The sequence below is a fragment of the Natator depressus genome, chromosome 3 (assembly GCF_965152275.1).
Source record: "Natator depressus isolate rNatDep1 chromosome 3, rNatDep2.hap1, whole genome shotgun sequence".
In the NCBI taxonomy this organism is placed as follows: Eukaryota; Metazoa; Chordata; order Testudines; family Cheloniidae; genus Natator; species Natator depressus.
The window spans coordinates 125,182,456-125,209,166 of record NC_134236.1 but is presented as its reverse complement, the minus strand read 5'-3'; the positions used below and the strand labels follow the sequence as shown (position 1 = coordinate 125,209,166).

The 26,711-nt window shown below is 42.0% G+C and overlaps 1 protein-coding gene across 2 annotated transcripts in view; it reads left to right on the top strand.

The window, feature by feature from the left end:
* The window catches only part of PDE10A (phosphodiesterase 10A), a 565,357-nt gene that overhangs the window by 448,922 nt on the left and 89,724 nt on the right, over window positions 1-26,711 (top strand). For both annotated transcript variants that reach the window (XM_074948747.1, XM_074948749.1), the window contains 2 exons: window positions 21,459-21,579; window positions 23,826-23,875. In XM_074948747.1, coding sequence (XP_074804848.1) covers window positions 21,459-21,579; window positions 23,826-23,875 — 171 coding nt within the window. The remainder of the gene's footprint in view (window positions 1-21,458; window positions 21,580-23,825; window positions 23,876-26,711) is intronic.

Genomic DNA, 26,711 nt, shown 5'->3' with positions numbered 1-26,711 from the left:
ATGTATTTTGCTACCCTTAGGAGGTCTCTTATGGAATGCTTTGCAAGTTAGACATATGTTTTATATGATCCATCAAGCAACTGAGTACTGGAGGCCTTTGAGCTTTTTTTTTGCTTTCCCTGAAGAATAAGGTCTCTGACGTTCTCTGTTTTAATCCAATGTAGATGGACTTTTTAAAGCTGATTTCACATCCAGAGCATAAATATTAAAGAGAAAAATAGAACTCTGGTTTCTGTTTGTGTGCAAAGTCAGAAGAAAAAATTAAAGATGGAGTTCTCCAAATGACAGACATCTCAAACCACTTACTCTAACAGAAGTGATTGCTAAAGGAAGGAGACTGAAACCAATATAGTGAGGTCTCCGCTAGAGGATTAAAAACAAGATTGTCCAAGGGACCGCAGATCCAGGCTGAAGTGTCATGGTTGCACTGTGAATCTTTTTGGCACAACAGCTATGAAGAAAGGAATTGTGAAGGTATAGGAGAAGCCTGATACCAGGTTTCTTGGATTAGTAACCCTGAAGGCAAAGGACTGACGTGTTAGGTAACTGAGCCTTAATTCCTAATGCAGGCTATTTATGAGAAACTGAAAGATTTCTGAGTAAATTTATGCTGAGGTCAGTCCTCCATATCCTTTTACATGGTAGAGATGTCTGGAGGGCTTTTGAAATTAGGGGGATAGTGTGGTTATCTATAAAACTAATTTATCTGTGTACTCATCCTACTGTTAATTGTATAATTGAGGGGATATTTAATAATTTACTTTATTTTGTTCAGATTTAAAATAATTAAAATGATGCCAAAGCTCTAGATGCCCTAACACATCATTAACAATGCAGTAAAACCCCAGCAGCATTAATCATTTCAACAGGAACTCAGCCAGCCAGCCAGCCACCTACTGAAACTCCTTTCCACCCCTTAATTGTTCTGGGAATCATTTCCTCATTCCTCTCCAAAAATCCTATCAAACACATTTCTTTTGCAGCATGCTCAAAAGGCCTCCAGATTCAGGTTATTTAGGACCAAGCAGGGGGAACAGTTTCTAGAGTCATGAAGTTCTGACAGAGAATGCTGTGCCAGCTCTCCCTCTCTTTTATTGTGAGGGGATCCAGCTTGGGTATCTCCCATGACTGCATCTGGAAGTGGGAGAGAGGCAATCCCTCAGATAGGCCAGTCCCAACTCTTTTATAGGCGTACAAATCATAAGAAACACCTTAAACTCCAGTCAGAGACCAGTGAGGCCTCAGTATAGATCTTGGAGCCAATTGAGTACAAAGCTAACTTATCTGCATACAAATGTGCAGTGCAGAATTTTGGGGTGTAAATGTGGGTGTCCCTATTCCTCAAACGTTTAATATTAGTCACTTTGTATGTAATATGTTGTATATTAAATAAGTATGGTTCACTGCATAATTTTAATGGACTCCGTCTGGCACGCCGAGGTTAATACACAGCACTACAAATGGATGTGTGTGTATACAAAGTTGTAGACATCTTTGTTAGCATATATTGTATTATCTAAGAAACAGTATATAACAATCTAGACTGTGGTAGTGCACTGCTTACCTTCAGTAACAACCCAAAACAGGTTCAAATGTAATTGGATTGTAAATATCTCTGCTCAAGAATTGAATTCTGAAAATAATAAACTTGAATAATTTTAGAGTTCTCCATACCCAGCAAAAATACAATTTTTGAAGTAGTTTTAAGTCTGTGTGGGAGTTTTAAAGGCAATAAATGGTACATTTTCATTTCTGGAAATGTTGTAAAAAGTACTTTTGTCTGTATCACAGACAATTTACAATATAAGCAAAGAGCTCAATGAAAGCTATTTTATTGCAGAGTAAAAATGAGTACATAGATGGAAAAACCTTAAATTATTCAAAGTTCTAAAATTGAAATTTACTTGTTTTTTCCTAGCTAAATCATTTTTCTTTACACCACGTGTCATGAAAAACTAACTTTAAAATGAAACATCAGACTCCTATGTTCTGCTGTGAACTTGTTTCAGTACTCTCTTGCACAATTAAAAATGGCCTTTCAAAAATAAAAAATGTTATGAAAAACTTTCATATAGGAATAGTTTTTTTATTTTTGGGGAGAGGGGTTTTTGCAATTGAAAAATGTGAATTGTGTTCTTTTGTTCCCCCCTTCCAGTTTTTTCTTTCTTTTTTTTTTTAATTCCTTTCTATCACTAAATTCAATAGATGGAGTGCTGTGTAGCATTTTTTCCTTTTTCCATTCTGTAACTTTTCAGCATTTGCTCAACTTTTGACAAAGTGAGAATGGAAAATGGAAAAATGAAGCTTTGTAACTCTTCCAACTTTTCAAAAGTTACAGAGTGGCAAAGTATTGAAAAATTAGAGTCCCAGAGTTAGTTTCATTTTTCCTTTTTTCATCTTTTCAAAAGTTGGAGAAGGTTTGAAAAGTCACAAAATAGCAAAAGAAAAAATGAAACGTGAAACAAAACTCCTGGACATCATTATTTTCTATTGCGTTCATTGGCAAAAAGGTTTTTAAAAGGATGGAAGTGAAGGGAACTGAATCTCAAAAACTTAAAATTAAAAAAAAAAATGTTTCACTTAGAACCTGGCAAAATAGAAACAACAAAGTAAAATTCTTTCAATTTTTCAACCAACTTGGGTTCAGAAATCTCAAGTAAAGGTGTTAGATTGTCTTGATATAAATATTGTCCCCCACAAAAATGGAAGTCATTCTACCAAGGATTTTCTGATCACAGAGAGTTGTTATTACCATCAAAAATGCAAGAACCAGAATATTTCATAAACATCTGTGACGAAACTTTGAACCTAGGAACTTTTTTTCTGCATGTTATCACTTTAACTTTGTAACATTTGTGAAATATCTTTCAGTATCTGTAATGGGTGGCAAGCACCTTCTTTTGACCCATCCTGTGAACAAATGTTGGGGAACCTGTATGGAAATGCTGATTGATTCCTGCTCACTTACGGTGCAGATGTCATCTTGTTACCTGCACCCTAGGTCTGAGCAGAAATGGTTGAAAAATGGAAAGACAGTTTTGCTTAGTTGTTTCTATTTTGCAGGGTTCAAAGTGAAACAATGATTTATTTTTCCGAAAATTTCAAGTTTTTGAGTTTTTGTTCCCCCCACCCCACTCTTTTTTAACCTTTTTGTCACTGAACACATTATAAAATGATGTCCAGGAGTTCTGTTTCATGTATCATTTTTTCTTTTATTCTTTTCCTAGGTATGCTAGAGGTGGGTGTGGCTATCAGGGTAGAGGGTCTTGGGACAGAGGTTCTGGATGGAAAACCTAGGATCAGCCTAGTGGAAATAGCTTAGGTTAAGCTTCATATTGTGCTATCGCTCTTTTACGTCCTAAGAAAGGAACTACTACAGGAAAAAGGGTGAGTTTGGGCACTAATCTTGCATGTGTGTGTTCTGTGCTAGACTGAGGTAAGGACTCATTCCATTCACAATATTAGTAAAACACTATTTGTGAATTGGAGAGGGGTCAGTCTTCTATGGCTGCCAAAACAGGGGTAAAGTCCATAATTCTGCCTCATCTAGACATTAGAAATAACATTAGAGAGACATTAAGCATATACAGTGTCCGTCCAAGACCGCGGGGGAATGGACTGACTGGTGAGACTATATAGAACACACAGTCCAGTTAAGAGATCTTCCATAGGGGTGCAGAACTTCTTGGGATGGAGAAACTTCTGGTGATTTGGAAAGTGAAGGACATGGCCTTCCAAGCAACCCCAGACAGTCTGACCACCCTGAATGCATCTGGTTCCCACCACTTTCTTTCCCCTATGGCAACTACATGAAAGGTGCTGTGTGTCTGCTTTCCCAGTCCATGGGTAGAAAAAGACTGGGATCACAGACAGCTGTGCAGGGAGGGGAGAGTACAGGATATCACATATGTTGTGGATGGGTCTGGTGCAGAACTGGCATGTGTGTGCAGGCTAGGGGTTAACATATCCAATACTGCTGCTTAAGTCATGGCCAGGATTTTGTCCTGTATGCTGCTTCCTTCTCCCATGGTGGCTGTGTGCCATGTTGTACCTCAGAACCTTAAACTTAAACAAAAATGCTCAGTGTGCCTGATATAAACACAGTGAAATTAGCCCTTGTTCATTTCAAATAATGGCTTCTTTTGCATTCCACTTTGGCTTGTACAGTACCCATGGTGAAGCTGCATTTTGGTAAGCCTGTTTGCTTTGTAAACTGTAGTGATCCCAGCAGCAATTCACTTTGCTGTAGTTTACAGTATAAACACCATGAAATTATTACCTAGCAAATGACTAACTGATTTACAGTACTTTATTCTTGGAAATGGCAATAACACTTAATCCTCTCCTTTCCCGTTTTTGGACTTAGGGCTTTTGGCAGCTGCTTTGGCACCAGGTAACACCCTTGCATAATATGCCACTGAAAGTTACAGAATCAGTATCTTTTCAGTAAATAATTGTAATAATTGCATGACTTCTCTGTCCTATTTAAATCCCTTCCATATTTCCCTGCCACAGCAAGTTCATTATTCATTCTTCACACCGTTTCTTTATTGATCATAGGATTTAAACTTTTTCACAACCAAAAATGAATGGTGTAATGAAAAGTTAAAAGAAAAGGGTTAGGACATCAGACATATATGTATTACTCTTGAGGGCATTCTACCACCACCACCAAAAAAAAAAAATTCTGTGCACGATATTTTAAAATTCTGAAAATTTTATTTGTGTACTAAATGTGGAGGCTCCAGCATGGCACTGCGGAGCACAGGCCACTGGCTGCACAGAGGTGGGAGATCACTCTGCAGTTCCCCTGGGAAACGGACTCAGCAGTGAGGCTGGACTCAACCCTGACATAGGGCAAGGACCGGGCTTGCCCCAGAAATACCCCAGGGCCCTGCCCCCTCTGTGCCAGGTGCACCAGGTATGGCCAGGCAGGCTCAGCCCAGCAGGATCTAAGTGTGGAGGAACTTCGTGTGGGGGGATCCTGGTGTGGGTTGAGAGGGTTATGTGGGGGGGCAATCTGGGTGCAGGCAGCTAAGTGCAGGACCTGGGTGCAGGGGGGATCTGGATGCACAAGGGTTTGTTGTGGGGTTCTGGGTGCATCAGTAATGGGATGCTGTAGGGGGGCCCAGGTTAAGGTGGTTGGAACTCAGCGGGGGTAGGTTGGGGGGGTGGGGATAGAGCTTGGCGGGGGGGTCTGGGTGTGGTGGATTCAGTGGGGGGTCCAGATGCTGGGGGGAGTGGGGGCTCAGTGGGGTGGGGATCCAGGTGCAGCTGGTTGGGGCTCGGTGGGATGGGGATCCGGGTTCGTATGACTTGTCAGCATGGTCCGGGTGTGGGGGAGGGGTTCTAGGTGTGGGGGCATGAGGATCTGAGTATGAGATTGGTCAAAAGAGGGAGCAGCTTCCCGTACAGTGATCCCTCCCCCTGCAGCTGAGGAGTGATGGAGGCAAGAAGCCGGGGAGTAGTGAGCTTGCAAAGCTTCCTGCAGCATGGGGAGAAATCTGGGGATGTGTCTGACCTGGCCCTAGATGCTGTGCAGGGAAAGAGGAAGTCCTGTCCTCCCCAGCCCAGCTGGGACTAGCAACTTAGCCCAGCGCAGGGTAGAAGCCACCAGCTGGGTCTTCCACAGCCCTGCCCCCTTCCCCACAGTGATTTATCTCTCTGCCGGCTGCCCTTGGCACCCAAAATATACTCCTGGGGAGAGTCACATGACCGCTCTTGTGGCTTCCTTTGCTTCCCTGTCAGAAGGTCATTTTTCTGCAGGGAAGCAAAGAAATCTGTAAGGGACATGAACTCTGCGCATGCGCAGTGGCATAGAATTCCCCCAGGAGCGATATATATATCCTTCAGAAGATAATACAACATTCAGTGTTATCAGAGGAAGATGCTTGCATTTTATGAAGTTGGAATGGAGAAAGAGGCTTATGGATACTGTTGGTAGTAGTAAGAGACTAGGGAAAGGGGCAGATAAGCAGAATGGAGATGGAAAAAGGTTGGACCATATTTTTAATTTTTCCATGATTTCTTTTGGAATGTCTTTTGGAGTGTTTTGCAGGTCAGGCATCAACATAGCTATATTAACAGGGAATGTGCAATTTATCAAGGCAAATTTAAATAAATGGCAATATCCAGACCTGCCAAATTAAAATATAAAGGTTAATGGACTTCATTAAATGTTTTTCACAATGCTGTTGTCTGGATAAGTGGTATAACTAAGGTAGTGTGGTCTTTGTAACACTTGCAGTGAATATCAGATTTTATAAAATGGGTCTGTCTTTTCTGTTCCACATAATCAAAGTGTTCTGTCTTTATAGTCCAGTCAATGCCTCCTTCACTCCATTATAAATCATTTTTAATTTAATGTTTGCATTGAGGGAATCTATCTCAATATTGACATGTACCAGTGGATGAAAAGTTGGAGGAAAGTCTCTGGGATTGGATGCGAGCGATCAGTGACTATGCGTCAAGAAGTTGATGTTCAGAAGGCAGTGTTCTCTCTCTCTCTCTCTCTCTAAGATCAGGCCTGAAAATTGACTGTATAAACAAGCTGGAAAATGTATGCCTTCAAAAACTGTGAGCGCTCTCTGTGTAGTACTAGAGCTGTTTTGCGTCCTTCAACTTAATAATAGGGCATGTCCTGCCAGCTGTTATTTCACATTTTTCCCTCCTTTGATTTTGTCATGAGCAGCATTTGATGTATGAACAAACAATTCATAAATACCTGTGCATGGTGCTGCAAAGTTAAGCTTTATTTACTGAACAAGTTATAACCCATGTCCTCTTCAGTCAAAACAAGAAGAATAGACGTCAGACAAATACATGTAGCAGCAGTTTTCTCTCAGGCTATATACAAGCATTACAATTAATCACAGCAGAGCCAGCTTTTTATAGCATCATGCTTTCCAGTGTCCACGCTTAAACAAAACTGCTCACACAAGCCAACCCTTGATTTTTGGATCAAGGAGATTTCTCTGTTTCCTGTCTTCAACATCTCTACTGCTTTGAAAGCCAGGTGGATACTTTAAGCCTATTGTTGTGTTTCTCTATACTTTTGTTTTTGAAGCCAAGTGTATGATATCCCACCGCTCAGTGCTTCTGCCCTCAAAAATCAAACTTTTGTCTTAATGGAATTTCATGACCTTCCATAATTTTGGGGGGCATGAAACTGTGTCCCATATTTCAGTTCTTCACAGGTGTGGTTTAGCTGTTTTCGCAGTATCATTGCACGATAGCTAAGATATGTCACTGTAACTCATGATTGGAAATGGGAATATCAATTTGCATATATGAAGGATCTAGCTATTAGTGCAGCCAAGCACTGCAAAACCTTGCAGCTCTTTGAAAGTACCCGTTAGGCTGAGGTTGAGAAAATTATTTTACACCAATGTTTCTTTTCTAATATTTTTTAAAAGTAGGCCACAAAGGAAGATTGGAGAAGAGAATGCATTTTTGTATTAGAAGCAAATTAGGAGAAAGGTAGTTATGTGGACAAATAAGCCAATGGTCATATGATTCTTTAAATTATATGTCTTGATTTTTTTATGATACAATAGATCAACAGCCTGTAATATTCTGCCATGAAGAAAGATGATGGTGTAGACAGTGAATCATATGTAGAGAGAGCCCAATAAATTCGTGCAGTACACCTTCACCTCCTAATTGTCTTTCTTTTTTCATAAGACCAAATGCTACTTCAAAAGAAGGGCAGCTAATGCATTTTAACACAATACATCAAATCATTTTATTATCTTTAATTTTTAAAAAAATATTGAATAATATAGCAATAGTGAAATGTGCAGGATTGTAGCTGTGGGAGCTGAAATCTTTTAATTATCTACAAAACAGATATAGCACAGCAGTGGCATTGCAAAATTCCCTATGTAACGCCATCAGCATTCCTCAGTCCTGACTACATTGAGGATCACATTGTTTTTATTTGCATCCAGACAAAATATTATTCTAGCCCTCCAGACTGTAACAAATAACCTGTATTGATTTACTTTTCAGTTCATCTTTAAAATGATGGCTTAGTTTTTCCATTGATGGTTCTCTGTTTCAGTGCTGAGGATCTTGTTGTTAAAGAAATGAAAGCTTGTGCTGGCTGCTGCTAGTAGGAAAAACATTGACATGACGTTTTGTAATGCATTTGCATATGAACAAACATCACATAATTACACTATGCGTAGTCTTTAAAGGAACTTTGGTCATCATTTACTGTGGGATTGTGACAGGGTGTACTCACCCGACACTGGACAGGGGTTACTTCTTCCTTGGTCCTACTGGGCATGCTCCAGGTGCAGTGGCAGTATAAAGGCAGACAGCCCAGTTCAGTTGGGGCTGACCACCAGAGGGGAAGGATATAGCATACAGGGTCTCGCCGGGGAGCAGCTACCAACCCACCCCGCAGAAGCTCAAAACGCTGAGGCCCTGGCTGACGCCCAGGCACCCACTGATACTCAAGAGGGGTTGGAGACGCCAGGAACAGCCCCGGCCGAGCAACCTGAAGATGCCCCAACTACTGCCACCAGAACCACGGTAGGAAGTAGCCCGGGGGGGACTAGCCATAGTCCTGGACATAAGCAGTGTGTTGTGGTTGGATCCCTGCTGACCTCCTTGGTGGAACCCTCTGCCACTACGAGGGCGCTGGGCTGGGACCCGGTGGAGTAGGGAGGACCAGGTCCGCCTACCCCAGGCTGCCACCCTCCCCCAGGGGGCGGCCCACTACCCTGTGAATCAGGGACCCCTCATTGGCTCTGGCCGCTAGGCCTGCCTACCCTGCCACTCAGGGACTCCTCATGGACTCTGGCTGCTAGGCCTACCAACCCAGCAGCCCAGGGACTCCTGATGAACTCTGGCCACTAGGTCTGCCTACCCTGTGAACCAGGGAACCACTATTAACTCCAGCCACTAGGCCTCGAGACCCTGTGAATCAGAGACCCCCTATAAACTCAGACCGCTAAGCCCTGACCCTGCGAACCAGAGATTCTCCACTGACTCTGCATATTAGGCCTTATTGCCCTGTGACACAGGACAGTCTTATCAGTGTAGGTCCATCAGGCGTCCTACTCCGAAGAAACAGGCGCTTGAGTGTACTCACCCCGCACTGGATGGGGATCCCCACCCCGTCACAGAGATGATTGGGGAAAGAAATTGATGGGAAAATTGGCTCTTAGATGCTGTCAGCATATTTTACTTTGGTTTGTGTAATCTAAATGTATAAATTCTATCTGTAAGGAACCTAGTGCCATCTTTTATCATTTATGGAATAAAGTACATTATTTTTTCCTATATAGGTAATCACTTTGTGTGTCAAATGAGAACTAAATCCTTCCCACTCAAATAAGTGTATAAATTTTTATAAATGGGTATTTTCTACTCCTCTCTGCTTCTTTTTCTCTCTTCACATAATGCTGACTGGATTGGTTGCATGGAAATGTCTTCCCTCTTTCCCATAAGTGATCTATGTTGCTTCATCCTCTGTCACCTATGGAAAGTGCATTTAAGGCGGTAATTTGCTTTGTCTTCAAACTGATTTTTATCATTATTATTCCTCAGCCAACAGGTTAGCCATGGAAAACCTTTACATGGCTTAAGAGGCTGAGACTACCTCTTCTCCACAACACATCCGTCTATTATTATTATTATATTAATTATTTGTATTATTGTATTACCTAGAAGCTCTGGTCATGGATCAGGACACCATTGTGCTAGGTGCTGTACAAAAACAGAACAAAAAGACAGCCTCGATCCCAAAGAGCTTATTCTCTAAGGATAAGCCAAGAGACAACAGATGTATACAGACAGACTGACTTGGTACTATAAGGAAACAATATAGTCAGTATGGTAAGGCAAAGCAACACACTTGGAAAATGATCTTTGCATCAGTATACCAAATGGATATCAGTAGGGCAAGATTGCATATCTTCAGGCCAGCAAAAGGGATATTACAATAATTGAGGCATGATATTTATGACAGTTTGGACTACAGTTCTCGTGGATGGATAGGAAAGGCAGAAAGAATGGATGTTATGTAGAATGTGTCGATGTTATGCAAAAAGAATTTACAAGACTTGGACATAGCCTGGATATGAGGACCTAGAGCAATGGTTCCCAAACTTTAACAGCCCGTGAACCCTTCACTAAATTGTGAAATCTCGTGAACCCCCTCCTAAAAATGAATATTTCCAGGGTTTTAAGTTTAAATTTCCTCTGCACTCTGTGAGGCTCCTGTTGCTGGACCCCATTCACCGCCCTGGTCAACTGAGCTCCACTGAGCTTGGGCTGCAGGTCCCGCTGACTGCTGGGGCTCAGGCTGCCAGCCCCAACTGCCCAGCGCCGCTCTCCCTGGGGCTAGGGCTGCCAGCCCACATGGAGCCCTGGGGTTTGGGTGGGCGGCTCCCCCACTGACGTGGGCAGGGCTTGGGCTGCCAGCCCAAACTGCCCGGCCCTGCTCTCCCTGGGGCTCGGGGTGCCAGCCCCATGCGGAGCGCTGGGATTTGGGGTGCCGGCTCCCCCGCTGACGGGGGCATGGCTCGGGCTGCCAGCCCCAACTGCCCTGCCCCGCTCTCCCTCTGGCTCAGGCTGTCTGCCCTGCAGCTGTGTCCCACCTGCAGCCTCCAAAGCCCGGGGTCCTCTGGCCACCATTAGTGAAATTTTTCTGGCGAACCCCCTCTAACGTTGTGAACCCCAGTTTGGGAACCACTTACCTGGAGGGAAATCCAAGTCCAAGATGACACCCAGGCAATGGGCCTGAGTGGCAGATAGAATGGTGGTATTGTCCACCATGATTGAGAAAGGAGATAGGAGGGAGGGCTTAGGCATGGAGATTAAGAGCTCTGTTTTTAGACATGTTGCATTTGAGCTGACTGGCAAACATCCACAAAGAGATGTCAGGAGGGCCAGCCCACAACATTTTGGCACCCGAGGCATGGAACTCAAATGACGTCTCCATGCCCCCTCGCTTGGGCCAAAACTTTGAAAGGTCTCAATTCTGCCTTTTTCCTGTTCTACTCCTCTCATGGTACTGCTCTGCTACCTACTGCAATAAAGGAGAACTAACAACTTAAAATGCCTTGTTCAAAAATTAAGTATCACTTACATTTGCTGTTCAGGTGTTTGAAAGTTAACTTTTCTTGTCTGCATAGTAAACACTGGCATTTTTAACTGTTTGAATAATCAAAGTGGTGCTTTCCATGCCTTCTTGGTTGCAAAGATTTGAACTGCTTCCTGAAGGTCCACGGTGTGGGCCAGCTCATGCTCTATTGAGGTGTTTGCAAGGCTGACCAGCCTCTTCTGTGTCATTGAGGAGCGTAGATGTGTTTTTATTAACTTCAGCTTGGAGAAGCTGCATTCTCCACTGGCAACTGTTACAGGAAGTGTTAGAAGTATGCACAGAGCAACAAAAGCATTTGGAAAGAGGTTGGTCATCTTATTTGTGCACATATATTCCAGAACAACCTTTGGAGTTGATCCTGCTGAAATGTATCGTGAAAGGGCTTTCAGTTCATCACCTAAATCACTCGCATCAATATCGCGCATGTCATCATGTGTCAACACTGTCTCTAGTGCCTGCATTGCTGGTGTAGGTCTTCTTCAGGTATAGTGAGGAGTTTTGGAATATCCTACAACATCGCAAATATACTGCTGTGTTCCTTGAGCTGCATGAAACATTCTTCAACTGACTGTATTGCACAATCTAGCACCTGGTTAAAGAATTCAACTTTGAATTGTTGTTTGGTGTCTCTTATGGGATTATCCCGTGCCTCGTAATCAAAATGTGTTGTTCTTCGGTGACTCTTGTATTCTTGAATGGGTGGGAAAATAGCTTCAATGTGAAGTTCCTCTGCCAACGTCTGTGCACGCTTTAGAACATTTTGAAATCCCTCATCTGACCGGTAAGACTGTAGGTGTGACTTTCCTTTGTCCAGTTGTTCCATTGCTCCAGATATATCAAGGTCAACACCTTGGAGTCTCTTGCTTACAACATTTATTTCAAACAGTATGTCGTGCCACAACACTAAGCCACACAGAAATTTGAAATTGTGTGTGTTTCTGGTGATTCCATTTTCCTCTGCCACTGTTCTCCCACGAACAGTTCCTATCATAGCATTATCCTCCATAATGGCAACTAAGGCATCATCTATCTTCCCAGTTTGGTGTTTGATAGGCTTTATCGCCTCCACTCGACTTTCCCATCGTGTGGCACTCAGTGGTTTCAGTGTCAGAGAGGATGTTCCCAGATGTTGCTTCAAAATTTGCCATCGATGAGTTGATGCAGAGAAAAATACATAGATGCTTTGAATTTCATTAAAAAATTCAGCAGCCTCACTAGAAGCTGATGCATCAATGACCACCAAGTTCAATGAATGAGAACTGCATGGGACAAAAAAAGCTCGAGGGTTTAACTCTTGGATCCGTGTCTGCACTCCTCTGTTCTTTCCTCTCATGTTGGCACCATTATCGTAGCCCTGACCTCTCATGTCAGCTATCGCAATTCCCATATCTTCCAGCTTTTTAAGAAGCACATTTATCATACCAGCTCCTGTAGTATCATCAGTGTCCATAAATTCTAGAAAATGCTCTCTGACATTTTCACTAGGTTCTATTGTTGTTACGAAATGCACCGTTAAAGTCATTTGTTCCGTATGGCTGATGTCAGCTGTGCAGTCCTCAATAACAGAGTAATATCTTGCTGACTTCAGATCTGCCACAATCTTCTGTTTGACTTTTGTTGCCAGTAACTGTATGATCTCATTTTGAATTGTTTTTTCCAAGGTAGTGGTGTATGTACATTTCTTGGGTGGTGACTCTTCTTCTATGCTCCTGGAGTACAGCATCAAATTCATCCATCAGCTCCACAATTTTAAGGAAGTTTCCATTGTTTGGCACATACAGCTGATCTCAAGTGACACGCAGTGCTAGGTTTTGGGTAGCAAGCATTCTCACAATGGCAATGAGCCTTCTCAGAACATTTTGCCAGTAAAGAGACTCTGATGCACTCTTCTCTTGATGCTGATCATCTCTGGTGGCCTTTAACCTTAGTCTCATCTCAAGCTCTTTCCACTGAAGGAATGCTCTCTGGTGATTTGCATGCCAGATTTCTAGCCAGATTTTTTCAGGCCTTTGTTCCTGTAGAACCCAATGTGGCTGGAACATTAGACTGGAAGAGTTCGCAACAAAAACAGTATGCAGCATTGGGGATTTCATGCCAGTAAGGTGTTGGATGGAAACTTCTATTTTCATTGTCTTTGGGGAACATGAAGTTTTTCACTTGCTGTGGCCCGTGCAGTACAAGGAAGTCCTTCAGGCTACTGCTCAAGTGGGTCCACAGTCCTGGATTATCTAGACTTAAGGAACTAAACTCAGTATCATCTGTTTCTTGCGCCTCCACCACACTCTTCTCTGATCTACACTTTTCTTCAGGAATGTGCACGGTTACATGCATTTGAGATGGAGATATGGATGCTGCAGGATGCCAGGTCACCTGCACTCTGACTAACTGGAAGATCAGGCATCTCCTCACCACTCACATCCCCACTCAGACCGGAAGGCTCACTGTGAACATTTGTCTATGTATGTCAGGAGAGCTCCTTCCTGCTTAGATAGAAAAGCTTCCTTTGCTTGCTTTCTTTTTCGGAATGCTGCCCCAGAGGGGCGTTTTCTTTCACTCATGACTGCTGTTCTGTGCCAGCTATAGTGGCTCTCTACACTCAGTTGAAGGGGACAAATAAGCAGGCTGGTAGCAGGGCCTGAGTGAGGGAAGATATCAGCGTCTTAAGGACCTAACTTGCTCCTACTACTTCAGTTGACTGCCTGTTCTCCTCAAGTGGGTTCAGGGAAGCAGCAGGAAACAGGAAGCTTCCTGAGAAGCTGGTGTTAATCAGTCCAGGCTCCTGGGGGTGGTAGAGAGGTATATAAGAGGCTCCTCCTCCTCTCTCTCCCTGCAGCTCCTGCTGCTTTCTGTTATTCCCTCTCACCTTTTCTCCTGCCTGCCTGTTATGTCTCTTGTGCCCTCCATCTTCCACACAGCAGTCCACCATCTCTGTGCAGCTAGAGCAGAGAGAATACATATGCACCAGCAGCAGACACAGTTTTCTACACTCTGGGTCCTAGTGGCGCCCCCCTGCCCACAGTCTGGCACCTGAGGTGGCCGCCTCAGTTTGCCTCATGGTAAGGCCAGCCCTGGATGTCAGAGAGACAGGCTGAGATTTTAGTTTGGACAGAAGGAGACAGCTCTAGAGAGGTAGAGCTGAGAATTGTCTGCATAGAGAGAGTGTTTAAATTTATGTTTCCAGATGAAATTACTCAGAGATAAGTTGTCCAGGCACTGCAGTGGCTTTGAATTCATGACTACAGTACGAGACTGCCTGACCTATTGAGTTAGGGGTCACCATATCACCATGGACTCCCTAATTTTCTCTCCTTGAGAAACTTTTCTTACATGGCACTTCTGTGGGCACTCATCTTTTCACTGAGTTTAAACTGCCGAAACTATCTGGCCCACAAAACAGGCTCCTTCTGAAATGAGATCACGCTTCTTCAGACTTTATTGATTTTGACCCTCACAAACTGATGGAAATTGGAGCTAGAGGTTTGAGGGTTCACTCTAAATTCCTCATTCTTTTCACTATGATGAAGAATTGACCCTCCAGTCCATTCACATTCCAAAGCTCTTGGACGCAAGAACAAAGAATGAGTGGCCTGGGTAGGTTACAGTAGAAACTCTGAGTTATGAACACCTCGGGAATGGAGGTTGTTCATAACTCTGAAATGTTCGTAACTCTGAACAAAATGTTATGGTTCTTTTAAAAGTTTACAATGGAACATTGATTTAATACATTGACTTTGAAACTTTATTATGCAGAAGACGGATGCTGCTTTCCCTTTATTTTTTTAGTAGTTTACATTTAACACAGTACAGCACTGCATTTGCTTTTGTGTGCGTGTGTGTGTCTGCTGCTGCTGCCTGATTGCATACTTCTGGTTCTAAATCTGGTGTGTGGTTGACTGGTCAGTTCATAACTCTGAGGTTCTACTGTGCTTGTTTGAGGGGAGCCCTCTTCCCCCCCCCGCCCACAGTCTCTCTCTCTCTCTCTCTCTCTCTCTCTCTGACACTGCTGAGCTGCAGCCCAAAATGACAAGTCAGTGAATTCTGTCAGTAGGTTTCTGCCAACCATTTCAGAAATCTCATGTTTGAGTATGCTGAGAGAGATCTCTGCAGGACAGTGGCTCTCCTGACATTAACTGCTTAACCATTGCTAAACTAGATGAGGCATATATTCAGTTCTTCCTGTAAAAGAAAGTTAATTGCCAGTTGTAAAGAAAAAGATATGAAACTTGGGGAGCAGGACCAGGTATTGGGGCCATAAAGTGAGAGATGACTAACTCTTTGGTGCTCATTCTAAGGATGCTGGACTTTTGGGGGGATTGACCAAATGTCTAGAATATCAGATTTCTTGTCAGAGACCCAGCAGTACTGAAAGATTCTCTCCTGTATATGCTTCATAAAAGTATTTGTCGTGATGGCAGGGCAAGATACATTGTTATAGGCAAGACACACTGTCATATTACCAACACTCTAGCAGAATGTGTACTTCATCTAGCAGGAGTGGATAATTAATCCCAGGGCCAGTGCAGGATTTTCTCTAGAGAATGTTATCATAGCTATAGGGTTAACTGCACTTTTGACCCCTCGCTAGTCTCTCTCAGTGCACCCCTTCAGATGTCAGGCCTCGTGCACTTTCCTTTTCTGGGGTAGAATCCCATGATTCTCCCCTCTTAGATCGAGCCCCAGCCTACAGCATCCTTTGTACCAACTGTGATTATTCAACAGGCCAGTAGGGTGACCAGATGGCAAATGTGAAAAATCAGGACAGGGGGTGGGGAGTTATCGGTGCCTATATAAGAAAAAGCCCCAAATATCGGGACTGTCCATATAAAATTGGGACATCTGGCCAGCCTACAGGCCAGACTGGGTTTACCAGCTCCAAGTCTTCCCTTTGGGAGCTGTGAAAGGTGGTTAATATAGATGACCAGTGAGCCTTCTCCAAAGTACTGTTTATTTACCACAGTAGGAACAACACATAACATAAAAGAAAATAAAATATTTTTAAAGAATAAAAGGGTTATACGCATGTAAACCTAGAGGTTTACCATCCCTTGGCAGAGACCCTCAGCAAGTCCCTGATCTTTGAGGTCTATGTCTTGTGACAAAGCTCTGTCCTTGCCTCCTTGGGTCCTGCGTTTCTTGGCGGATTTTGCTAGCCTCAGAGGCTCACTGTGACCCTCCACGTAACCCTTCTTTCTTTAGAGACAAGGGTCACAGTCTACTGAGCCATTTTCATCACAAGCTAGCAAGGGAGGTGAGGAGAAGTTATACTTCCTTGCAAAGTCTCTGTTGTCTCCCAGTCTCAGTGATTAATCAGGGGGCAAAGGGGAAGTGGGGGGGGAGCCGGGTCCACCCTCTATTCCGGGCTCCAGCCCAGGGACCCTAATAGTATCAGCTATGGTAGCTGACCTTTTAGAAACATGACATGTACAATTCCCTGGACTACTTCCCACACAGCAGCCCTCACTTCCTGAAGCTCCACTTCACCCTTACCTCAGGGCCTCCTTCCTTGTGCCTGATATGGTGCATACTACTCAGCCTCTCCAACAGCACAACTTCCTCCCACAGCTCCTGACATGCCCACCCACCTGACTGACTGGGAGGCTTTTAACTAGTTTCAGCCAGCCCCTGATTGGCTTGAGGTGTCCCAATCAACCTAGCATTCTCCCTGCCTTCTGGAAAGTTCTTAATTGGCCCCAGGTGTCTTAATTGACCAGGAGCAGCTGCCATTTCACTTATCCTGGTACCAGGGATTTGTTTAGCCTGGAGCGAATATATCTATCTCCCAGTACTTTTCTATAGCCATCTGGCCTTGCCCCGTCACAGTTTATACTGTAAAAAAAAAAAATAGTACCAAGCAAAAAACCCACAGCAGTGAGCCAGAGAGCCTGGGTCCATAGACCATCTCATGCTACAGTGCTAAAAACAGTAATGTGGAGGTTCCTGCTCCGGCTCTGAAACCTGATGATGGGGGTCGTGTCTCAGAACCGAAGCTCCAGCCCGGTGGGAACAACTAAACCACTATTTTTAGTGGTGTAGTGCAAGCCTGAGTCTGTAGTCCCGGGCTGTGGGGCATGGTGCTGCAGGTTTGTTTGTTTTCCAGTGTAGACATACCCAATGAGAACCTGCTTCTCATCAGCAACTCCCAACACCCACTCCCTGCTCCCTCAAGAGTGGCACCTTTATCCCCCCAGGAGCTCTTTGTCTTGGACTCCCAGGCTTTTTGGTTCTCTTATGTTTACAAACTGAAATCACCCCATGGCAAACTGGTCCCTTGATCTCCATAGCGGGTTGGATGTAGGACATTAAAGTGAATAGGTCAAATATTCTCCCTGAATGTGAGTAAATGGGTTGCTATTTGAATCTGTTGTCCTTTATTCTGCATATTTGCAGCTGGCCCCTACCTGAATGAACCCTTTGTATTCATACAGTAAACAGCCTCCCCCCTTACAACAGTCAAATGGTTAGAATATATGATATTCATACATTATTTAGAATGACCCGATGTCCCACTCTTATAGGGAGAGTCCTATTATTCGGGGCTGTGTCTTATATACATGCCGATTATCCTCCACTCCTTCCCGATTTTCATACTTGCGGTCTGGTCACCCTAAGGTTATTACAGAGTAGCTCCAAATCCATCCTAAATATTTTCTAGTGCTCTGGCCAGTTCATTTCTTAAATGTCTCAAGCAATGTTGTTTTAAAGCTTGTGATATTTCTTACTTCCTCCCCTTCCTCCATCATGTTTTGTGGCTTCCTCACCTCTCTTCACCTCATCCAGAGAGGTTTCTGAGTTCCAATCCTTCTATAGTCCCAAAATGTATCTAGCACTCCCGTCTCGCACATCAAAGGGAAGCTACAGTCCTAGTTTTTAAAATCCTGTAGGTAATTTCATGCACTGCAAAGTGAATTCTGCTGAATAACTGAGATCACATAAAAGGACAGGGCTGTACCTCACAGGCTGGGAATCACTGATTTGGGGGGAGAAAATAATAATAATAATTACTATAGTATCAATTTTGTTGTTAACTATTTTACCACAGGAACTCTGCAAACACTGTAAGAAACTATAAAAAACACTAAGATAGGTACATGTCTGCTACTGATTTTTAACTTTGTATTTACTGACATTGAGTCCTATTACCATAGCCTTTCTGTTACAGCAGATTATATCAGTCGTTTTTTTGTTGAATTCCCCCCTCCCCCCAACTAGCAAGGGGAATAATGTTCCTGGCACAGTTACCTTATAAGCAGCAAGGCATGCAGATTAATCTGTCACTTTAGTTCTTCATACTTATTCATGTTTCATTTAGTGTAACATACACTTTACTTTTTGATTACTTAATTCTTCATATTGAATGACTCACATCCATCTGACTCTTTCTGAAGTCACAATATCTCTGCATGGACTAAGCGATCATTGTAATTTTTGTGCAGCTTTCTAAAAAAAGTGTGCGTCCTTTTGTTTAGATAGAAAATCTAGCAGTATTCTTCCAATTATTTTTCATTGTTGATTTCTTGTCAGCTGTTACGCGTCACTCATATGTTCTAAAGATAAACAGGTGCTAGAAGTATTTCTGAAAAAGCTCTGCAAAAAGTTCTTTAATCATGGGTGTTTACAAAGTGATTTGTCCTTTAAATTATTATCCCATTTTATGGTACTATGATTTAGGTGATTAGTACAATTAACATGTCAGTAGGATGCAGTTTTATCACTGGCACTGATAGAGTTAATTAAAATAGATTAATGCTGCCTTAGTTTAGTGACATTGAAATTTAGATTTCCCAATTAAGAGCCCCAAAATATTGGTAGGGTCATCAGTTTGATACACAAAGTGTTGAGTAGGCGGAGGAAGGGGTTAGTTAGATTTGAGTGTTCTTGGTAATTTTTAAACTTCAAGACTCCTGTTACAGTTTAAATATTTTCATAGTTATGTGCTGGCAAATAACCATGTTTGCATGCCTTTTTTTTTCCTGCTGAAGGTTGAATTGTTTGAGGAATTCCTTTCATCAGCTGGGATCAGTTTAGATTTTATTTTGCCAAATCTGTACAAAATATGTGCTAGTCTGTATTATAAAATGAAACCAGTACAGGTCCAAAGTCATAGTGATTGATTTAGCTTTTTATTTTCCACTTGTCTTAGACCTCATCAACCTCTTATAAAATGACTTGATTATGATTCTAAACAAATTCTGCTCATCTTGCCCGTTGTCAAATCCAGATAATCTCAGGATGGAAATCTGCCATGTTACAAATTAATACTCTTGTTATGCAGCTAGCATTTTCACAGTTGCACAAATGTGTGCAGGAACTTCAGTCTCCTTAGATTTATTAAATGTTTGCTAACACGTTACAAAGGTGACATCGTTTATTCACATAATTGCATAATTACAATGTATACATAGTTCTGAGTTATGTGAAAGTTGAGTAAAGAGTTATGATGTTATGCTGATAGATTGATGTAGATGATGGAGCGGGTTAAAATATAAGCCTTAACCTTTGAAGATTTAGCTTCAAATCCTGATTACTGTAGGTCACAGGTGAAAATGAATTTGGTCACCCCCAAGTCCTTTGAGGACATTTTTCTACATAACAAATCCAATGTGCAATTTTTCACGATTTACAGTCCTGGTTTTAGAGAAACCCAGACTGTGGCAACATGAGTTTGCAGATCTGGGCTCAAGTATGCTGGCAACACCAGACCTCATTCTTCATTGCCTTGCTCTTTGTGTAGTTACTTGTGCCTGTGCAAAGTGAGTGCTAAGTTATATGTAGAATACTACCATTCTGATTGTACTCCCTTGCAAAGGTGTAAATGACTACGCAAGGGGCAAGGCAGTGGAGAACCAGGTCCAGTATGTGGACGAAGCTTGCCAAGCACCTTACTTGCACTGTGTGCACCTCTAAAAAAGTTAGTAGATGTTCTTTTTGGTAAGCACTACACTCTCTTCCAAAATGTAAACACACACATCCACTGTCACCTAATATTGTTTCAGGAATGTTTGTAACAAAAATAATTTAAAAAATTATATAATTTAAAAACAACCTTAACCTCAAGGAGGGTATCTGAGCTGCCAGGTATTATGCAGTTGTACATGTCTATTGGAACGATAGGTGGACACAGTATTAAGGTAGTTAAGAAGAGGTTATGGGTCAAACAATGAGTTCTTCTCCCATCAGCATTTTTGGTCAGTATTAAGTTCCGTTGATGACAAAAGTTTAGTTTAAATAAAGCTGTTGGGAATTAATGCTATTCACTCAGCAAGCATTTACTTGTTTTGAAATGAGGAAACCAAATGACTCTCAGATGTACAGGGTCATATGTTCTGTATTTGTGGCAGAAAGTGTGGAGGGAATTATACAAATAGTAGAAATCTATGCAAGAAAGCAATAGCAGAAACAACAGCACACCATATTCTGGGATGCCTGGGGTAAGCTGTGTGTTGAATCCATCAATAAGTGTGGTTGGTCAAATGTGCCTACACACCCAAAAGAACCAAATGAACATAATTTGTTGAGGAAGAGTCAACATGGTTTTAGTAAAGGGAAATTATGTGTCACCAATCTATTAGAATTCTCTGAGGGGGTCAACAAGCATGTACACCAAGGGGATCCAGTGGGTATAGTGTGCTTAGATTTTCAGAAAGCCTTTGACAAGGTCCCTCACCAAAGGCTCTTATGCAAAGTAAGCTGCCACGGGATAAGAGGGAAGGTGCTCTCATGGATTGGTAACTGGGTAAAAGATAGAAAACAAAGTGTAGGTATAAATGGTCAGTTTTCAGAATGGAGAGAGGTAAATAGTGGTGTCCCCCAGGGATCTATTCTGGGACCAGTCCTATTCAACTTATTCATAAATGATCTGGAAAAAGGGGTAAACAGTGAGGTGGCAAAATTTGCAGATGATACAAGCGGCAAAGAGTCCTGTGGCACCTTGTAGACTAACAGACGTATTGGAGCATGAGCTTTCGTGGGTGAATACCCACTTCGTCAGATGTATTCACCCACGAAAGCTCATGGTCCAATACGTCTGTTAGTCTATAAGGTGCCACAGGACTCTTTGCCGCTTTTACAGATCCAGACTAACACGGCTACTCTAACACGGCTACAAGATTACTAAAGTTAGTTAAGTTTTGAACAGTTGACTAGCTGGCTACAGCATGGAATGCTAATTCATATCACGTGGCCATGAGGTGAATATTCAGGCAATTGGGTTAGGGGGACAATTGAGGATTGATTAGATACATTACATCCACTGTGTATTTTTCTATACGTATGTTGAGAACGCTTTTTTCAAGTTGTAGAATATGTTTGTTCTAAACTGGGTTTTTCCTCTTTGGGTCAATAGTACCAGGATACAAATATGCAAGGAGTGGTATACGAACTGAACAGCTACATAGAACAACGGTTGGATACAGGCGGAGACAACCAACTTCTCTTATATGAACTGAGCAGCATCATTAAAATAGGTAAGGAAAAGGATTTGATGCCCTTTATTTGAAGCCTTGTCTTGGTACTCTGTGCATTACTTATGCTATTAAAAAATATAGTTATTACAGAATAACTGTACGTGCTTGGTACACCATCCTGCAACTGCATCCACGCCAAGTAGCCCTTGCATTGGTATGGAGCCCCACTGATGTCAGTGGAACTACAACTTGGGACAAGGGTCCACCCAGCTGTGAGTCCAGCGGCAGGATCAGGGCCCGCTGCAAAGCAAACCACTTGGTAGATTATTCTGGTTTTGGTGCTGCCTGACAGATTGCTTTGGAAAGTTGTGGAATTAGCTATCAGCAATATTATTGCAAATCTTGACTGCTCCTTTAACAAAAGTGAGGTGATTTGGATGTGTGTTTTCCTAGAAGATAAATTAAAACTCTATAGAGTTACAGCACTTTTTGATGTGATACAGGTGCCTCTTTGTGAAACAGAATATTGTCCAAGAATAAAAGTGAAACACGTTTCCGGTAAAAATGTAAAGCTTCCATCACCTCCCCTCACCCCAAATTTTAACCAACGTGAGTGCAGACAGATTTGCATTGAAAGCATCTCTTCAGGCTTGTTTGCCTCACATACTTTGCAAATAGTTGTTTTACAACCTTTCCCCCATACCCCTACCACTTTTGACACTTTGTAACATGAAGCTGGTTCTTCTGTTTTATGTGTATTGTATTTCAAATGGACTGTATTTGTTTACCGTCACTTTAATGCAGCGGTTCTCAAACTGTGGATGGGGACCCCAAAGTGGGTCGGGACCCCATTTTAATGGGCTTGCCAGGGCTGGCGTTAGACTTCCTGGGGTCTGGAGCCAAAGCTTAAGCCTGAGCACCGCTTCCTGGCAGAGGGGCATGGGCAGGCTTAGGCTTTGGCCCCCTCTCCAGGGGTCAAGTAGTAATTTTGGTTGCCAGAAGGGGGTCGTGGTGCAATGAAGTTTGAGAATCCCTGAGGGTTCTAATTCAACTTCATCCTAGCTGGTCAGTACTGGTTTATGTTAGAGAGCAAATGAGAGACTGGAGGAGAGACAAAGGCAGCACATCCTTCCATACACCTAGTAGACTAGAGAGTAAGTTTTCTTTCCTTAACTTACAATGCTCTTCTTTCCTGTAATGTCCAATAGACATATAATATTTTCTCTAGAAATGACTTTTGAACTCAAATACGAATGAGCTTCTCACTGACTGGCAATGATGTGATTCATATCCATGTCAATAATTAAGTAATCAGACAGTGGAGTTTTGGTTCTGTCAAACAAGTGTAGAAGGCCAACTGACTTTAACCGCCCTCAAAATATAATCATTTCCCTGAACTGCACTGCCTGGAGTGTTTTATTTGTTCATAAAAATGAGGAAATCAGTCAGACCTGTGCATTTACAGGAGATAGCATTACTGACAGGCAGAGAGGTCTATTTGTGCCCAAAGTGTTAAGCCTATTTTGTAATGCTGAGTGTAAAAGCACAGGCTTGATGTGTTCTTCTGTTTCCAAGAGTTCTTCTTTGTTTTAGCAATAAGATACCTCTGATGGTTTATTTCTAAGGGATTATTGCACTTTTTCATGTTTAAACACTTAGCCTTTGGCCTTATGCCTCACAACACCAACTGAGTCTTGCAGTAATTGCCAGCAGATATTTACTCCCTGGAGTGTCTTAATGAATTTAATACAGAACAGCTATGGAAAACATAGGCCTCCACATGTCACAGAAACTAGAAACAATCCTGTCATACACACTTAGTGGCAGCATTTGAGGCTTATTTGTTGTTTTGCCATGCTTATGTATCTTAAGGCAAGGACAGAGATATTTACGCTCTATACATGGGAAACAACTTTTCTTCTGTTGATGGAAAATGTGCTATCTATGTTCTATATGATTACATTGTGGATGTGTATTTTAACTTAATTCTTATGCTGTAATATGTATTCATGCAATGTAACATTCACTAGACATGAAGTAAAGACTAGGTAAGTTTATCAGGTTGCAGCTTCCAATTAAGTCTCAAATATATTAAATTTGGGGGGGGGAAACAGATAGTATTATCATATGCCACTAACTTTGCAGGGTTTCTGTGCAGTTTTAGGGGATACATCAATGGTGTTTTACGTTCAGAAGTTTAGGTGATTGTCCTAAGTGGAATGAGTCTATGGTTTCACCTTGGAGAACATGCAAAAGTTTGATTCTCCCTCTGAGTACAATTACTTCTTTTATTATTGCTTTGGCAGCTACAAAAGCTGATGGATTTGCACTATATTTCCTGGGAGAATGCAATAATGTAAGTATTCTGGATTTAGATGCTGCTTTTCTGTACAGTTAACTAAAAGTGCATTTTCCACTTCCCCAAATATACTGTAATCTTATTTGTACACCATTTAGCAGGAAATGCTAGTTAAGTTCTGAATATTAATTTTACATTATTTTTGTTTCTGAGGATGCAATATTGCTGAATTTAGTGATGAGCAAAGGTATTTTTTGCACTGAGCTTCCAAGGGCCTTGCTTTTTAATCAGTATTTTTTTAGCTTTACGGATATAATGCTATTCTTTCTCTAAAGTCTAGCAACTTCATTAATAAAAGGCAGCAGGTTGAAAACAAACAAATGACGGTACATTTCACACAATGCACAGTCAACGTGTAGAACTCGATGCTTGGGGATGTTGTGAAGTCCAAAAGTGTAACTGCGTCCAAAAAAAGAATTAGATAAGTTGATGGAGGATAGGCCCATCAATGGCTATTAGTCAAGATGGTCAGGGACGCCACTCCATGCTCTTGTTGTCCCTAAACCTCTGCTGCCAGAAGCTGGGAGTGGACGACAGGAGATGGGTCACTCAATAATTGCCCTGTTCTGTTCATTCCCCTCTGAAGCATCCGGCATTGGCCACTGTCGTAAGACAGGATACCGGGCTAGGTGGATGTTGGTCTGACCCAGTATTGCCATTCTTATGTTATTATGAAGCTGCAAGACTGCCTTCTTGTACAGTTTTCCCCACAACATGGCCAAGCACAAGTCCTGGCATTTATCCAAAGATGATCTCTTCAAAGAGAGAAAATGTAACTTTGATTTCCTCTAAATGTGACTTATTCTTTTTATCCTGTTAAGTTTCTGGTTTCTAAACTTCATCAGTTTCTTTGTTGTCAATTGTAGCCTGAAAATGAAGTGACCTAAATTTCAAACTCCTGCATTGATTAACATGAAGAAATAGATCACATACATTTAAAATGAGTGAGCCAAATTAATATGTGGTATAAATTAATTGGCTACAACAATTATAACAGGAATGAGTTTAGTCCAATGTTGTTAGTTGTATAATCACTATTTTGCTGTGTTTTTTAGAATGCATTAAGTTAAGCAAAAATGTTTATCTTGGCAATTTATCCAGATGCCCTCATATAAGATTTAGTTACTTGACAAAATTGCAGGCAGGAAAATGTAGTTACACTTTAAAGGGACACCATTGAGTTAAAAATCACATTTTTGTCTGAAAAATGTGTGCCTACTGTTGGTACAAGAAACACCTCCGACTCTTATAAATGCAACTGTTTAGAGAGGCAAAACATTTTTCTCCATTGTTTTAGTTTAATCTTTCACTTTAGTCATCTTTCATGGTTTATTCCTGCATAGTCCATTATTCAGTTTTCCCTGCTGCTGTTTGTGTGGGTCTTTCATGCAGCAAAAGAGAAGAGAAAACTACTTACAAAACAGCAGGAAAGCATGATTGTAAAGGTGCACTAACTGACAGGGGGCCGGAGTACTACCTGAAAGTACTTTTAACTCATTTTTTAAAAACAGACTAGTCGACAGTGTCCCATTCAAAGGTATGAATTAAATGTCGTACAATAGCTCTTTCAAAGTAAGAAATGAATCTAACTTTTGGGTTCTAGTTCACTGCTTCAATAAATATTTGGTCTAATAAAGATAACCCATTTTATGATGCAGAAATCAGTTCTGTTCTGAGAGAGTTTTGTTACATAGGTATTTCTTGCAAAAGACATCACTTTTCTTCCGTGGGCGTATGCTTTTCCACACATTGCCCATCTACTGTCAATACCATCTTCAGTTTTTTCTGCCCAATTCTGGCATTTAATCATTGTTCCCCTTTGGGGGTGATGCAAACCTCCACTGAGCTCGCAGGAAGTTTAGCCTTCACTTATGAGGGTGTAGCATATGGATGGATGGCTAGCTCTGCTTGTGGCTGTACTCTGAGAGAACTGAACAACAGCCCTACCTCCTCCACTTCCTCTTTGCAGAAACTACTAGTAGCATTAACCTTGCAGCTCAAGATTTCACATTATGCCCATCTTCTGCATGGGGGGAACAAGATGAGGAGGGGTACCTTACAGCTTCATGACCTCTTGAGCACCTGAGATGGGGGCTGTTGTATGTTTGCTGTCTTTATAGCTTTTTAGACAAGCAAGATAATGTGCTCCATTATAATGAACTCTACCACTGAAAAAAATAAATACCAGCTGCATAAAAAATACACATTGATTATATTTGTCACTGAAATGTGATTACAGTTGCCCCACAATGGCATGGTGTTCATCTGGTCATATAGGGCCTGATCCAAAGCCCATCAAAACCCATGTGAGATTTTCTGTTCACTTACCATAGAATCATAGGACTGGAAGGGATCTCAGTAGGTCATCTAGTCCAGTCTCCTGCACTCATGGCAGGACTATATTCTCTAGACCGTTCCTGACAGGTGTTTGTCTAACCCGCTCTTAAAAATCTCCAATGATGGAGATTCCACAACCTCCCTAGGCAATTTATTCCAGAGCTTAACCACTCTGACAGTTAGCAAGTTTTTCCTAACGTCCAACCTATACCTCCCTTGCTCCAATTTAAGCCCATTGCCACTTCAGTGGCTTGAGGTTAGGCTCATATTGTACTCCTGTCACTTAATAGTAATGCAGTAGACTTCTTTTTTAAAAAATTGTAACTAACAGTTAATTTGGGGATCCTTGTTCCTGTGTACTGGACTTATAATATTTTTGTCCTACCCTAAGTTTTGTAGTTTTAAGGAGGTTACATTTTCAAAGGCACAAATGACAGTGAGGTATCTAACTACCATTGACTTGTAGTGCGAGGTAGGTATCTCTCATTGCCAGTTG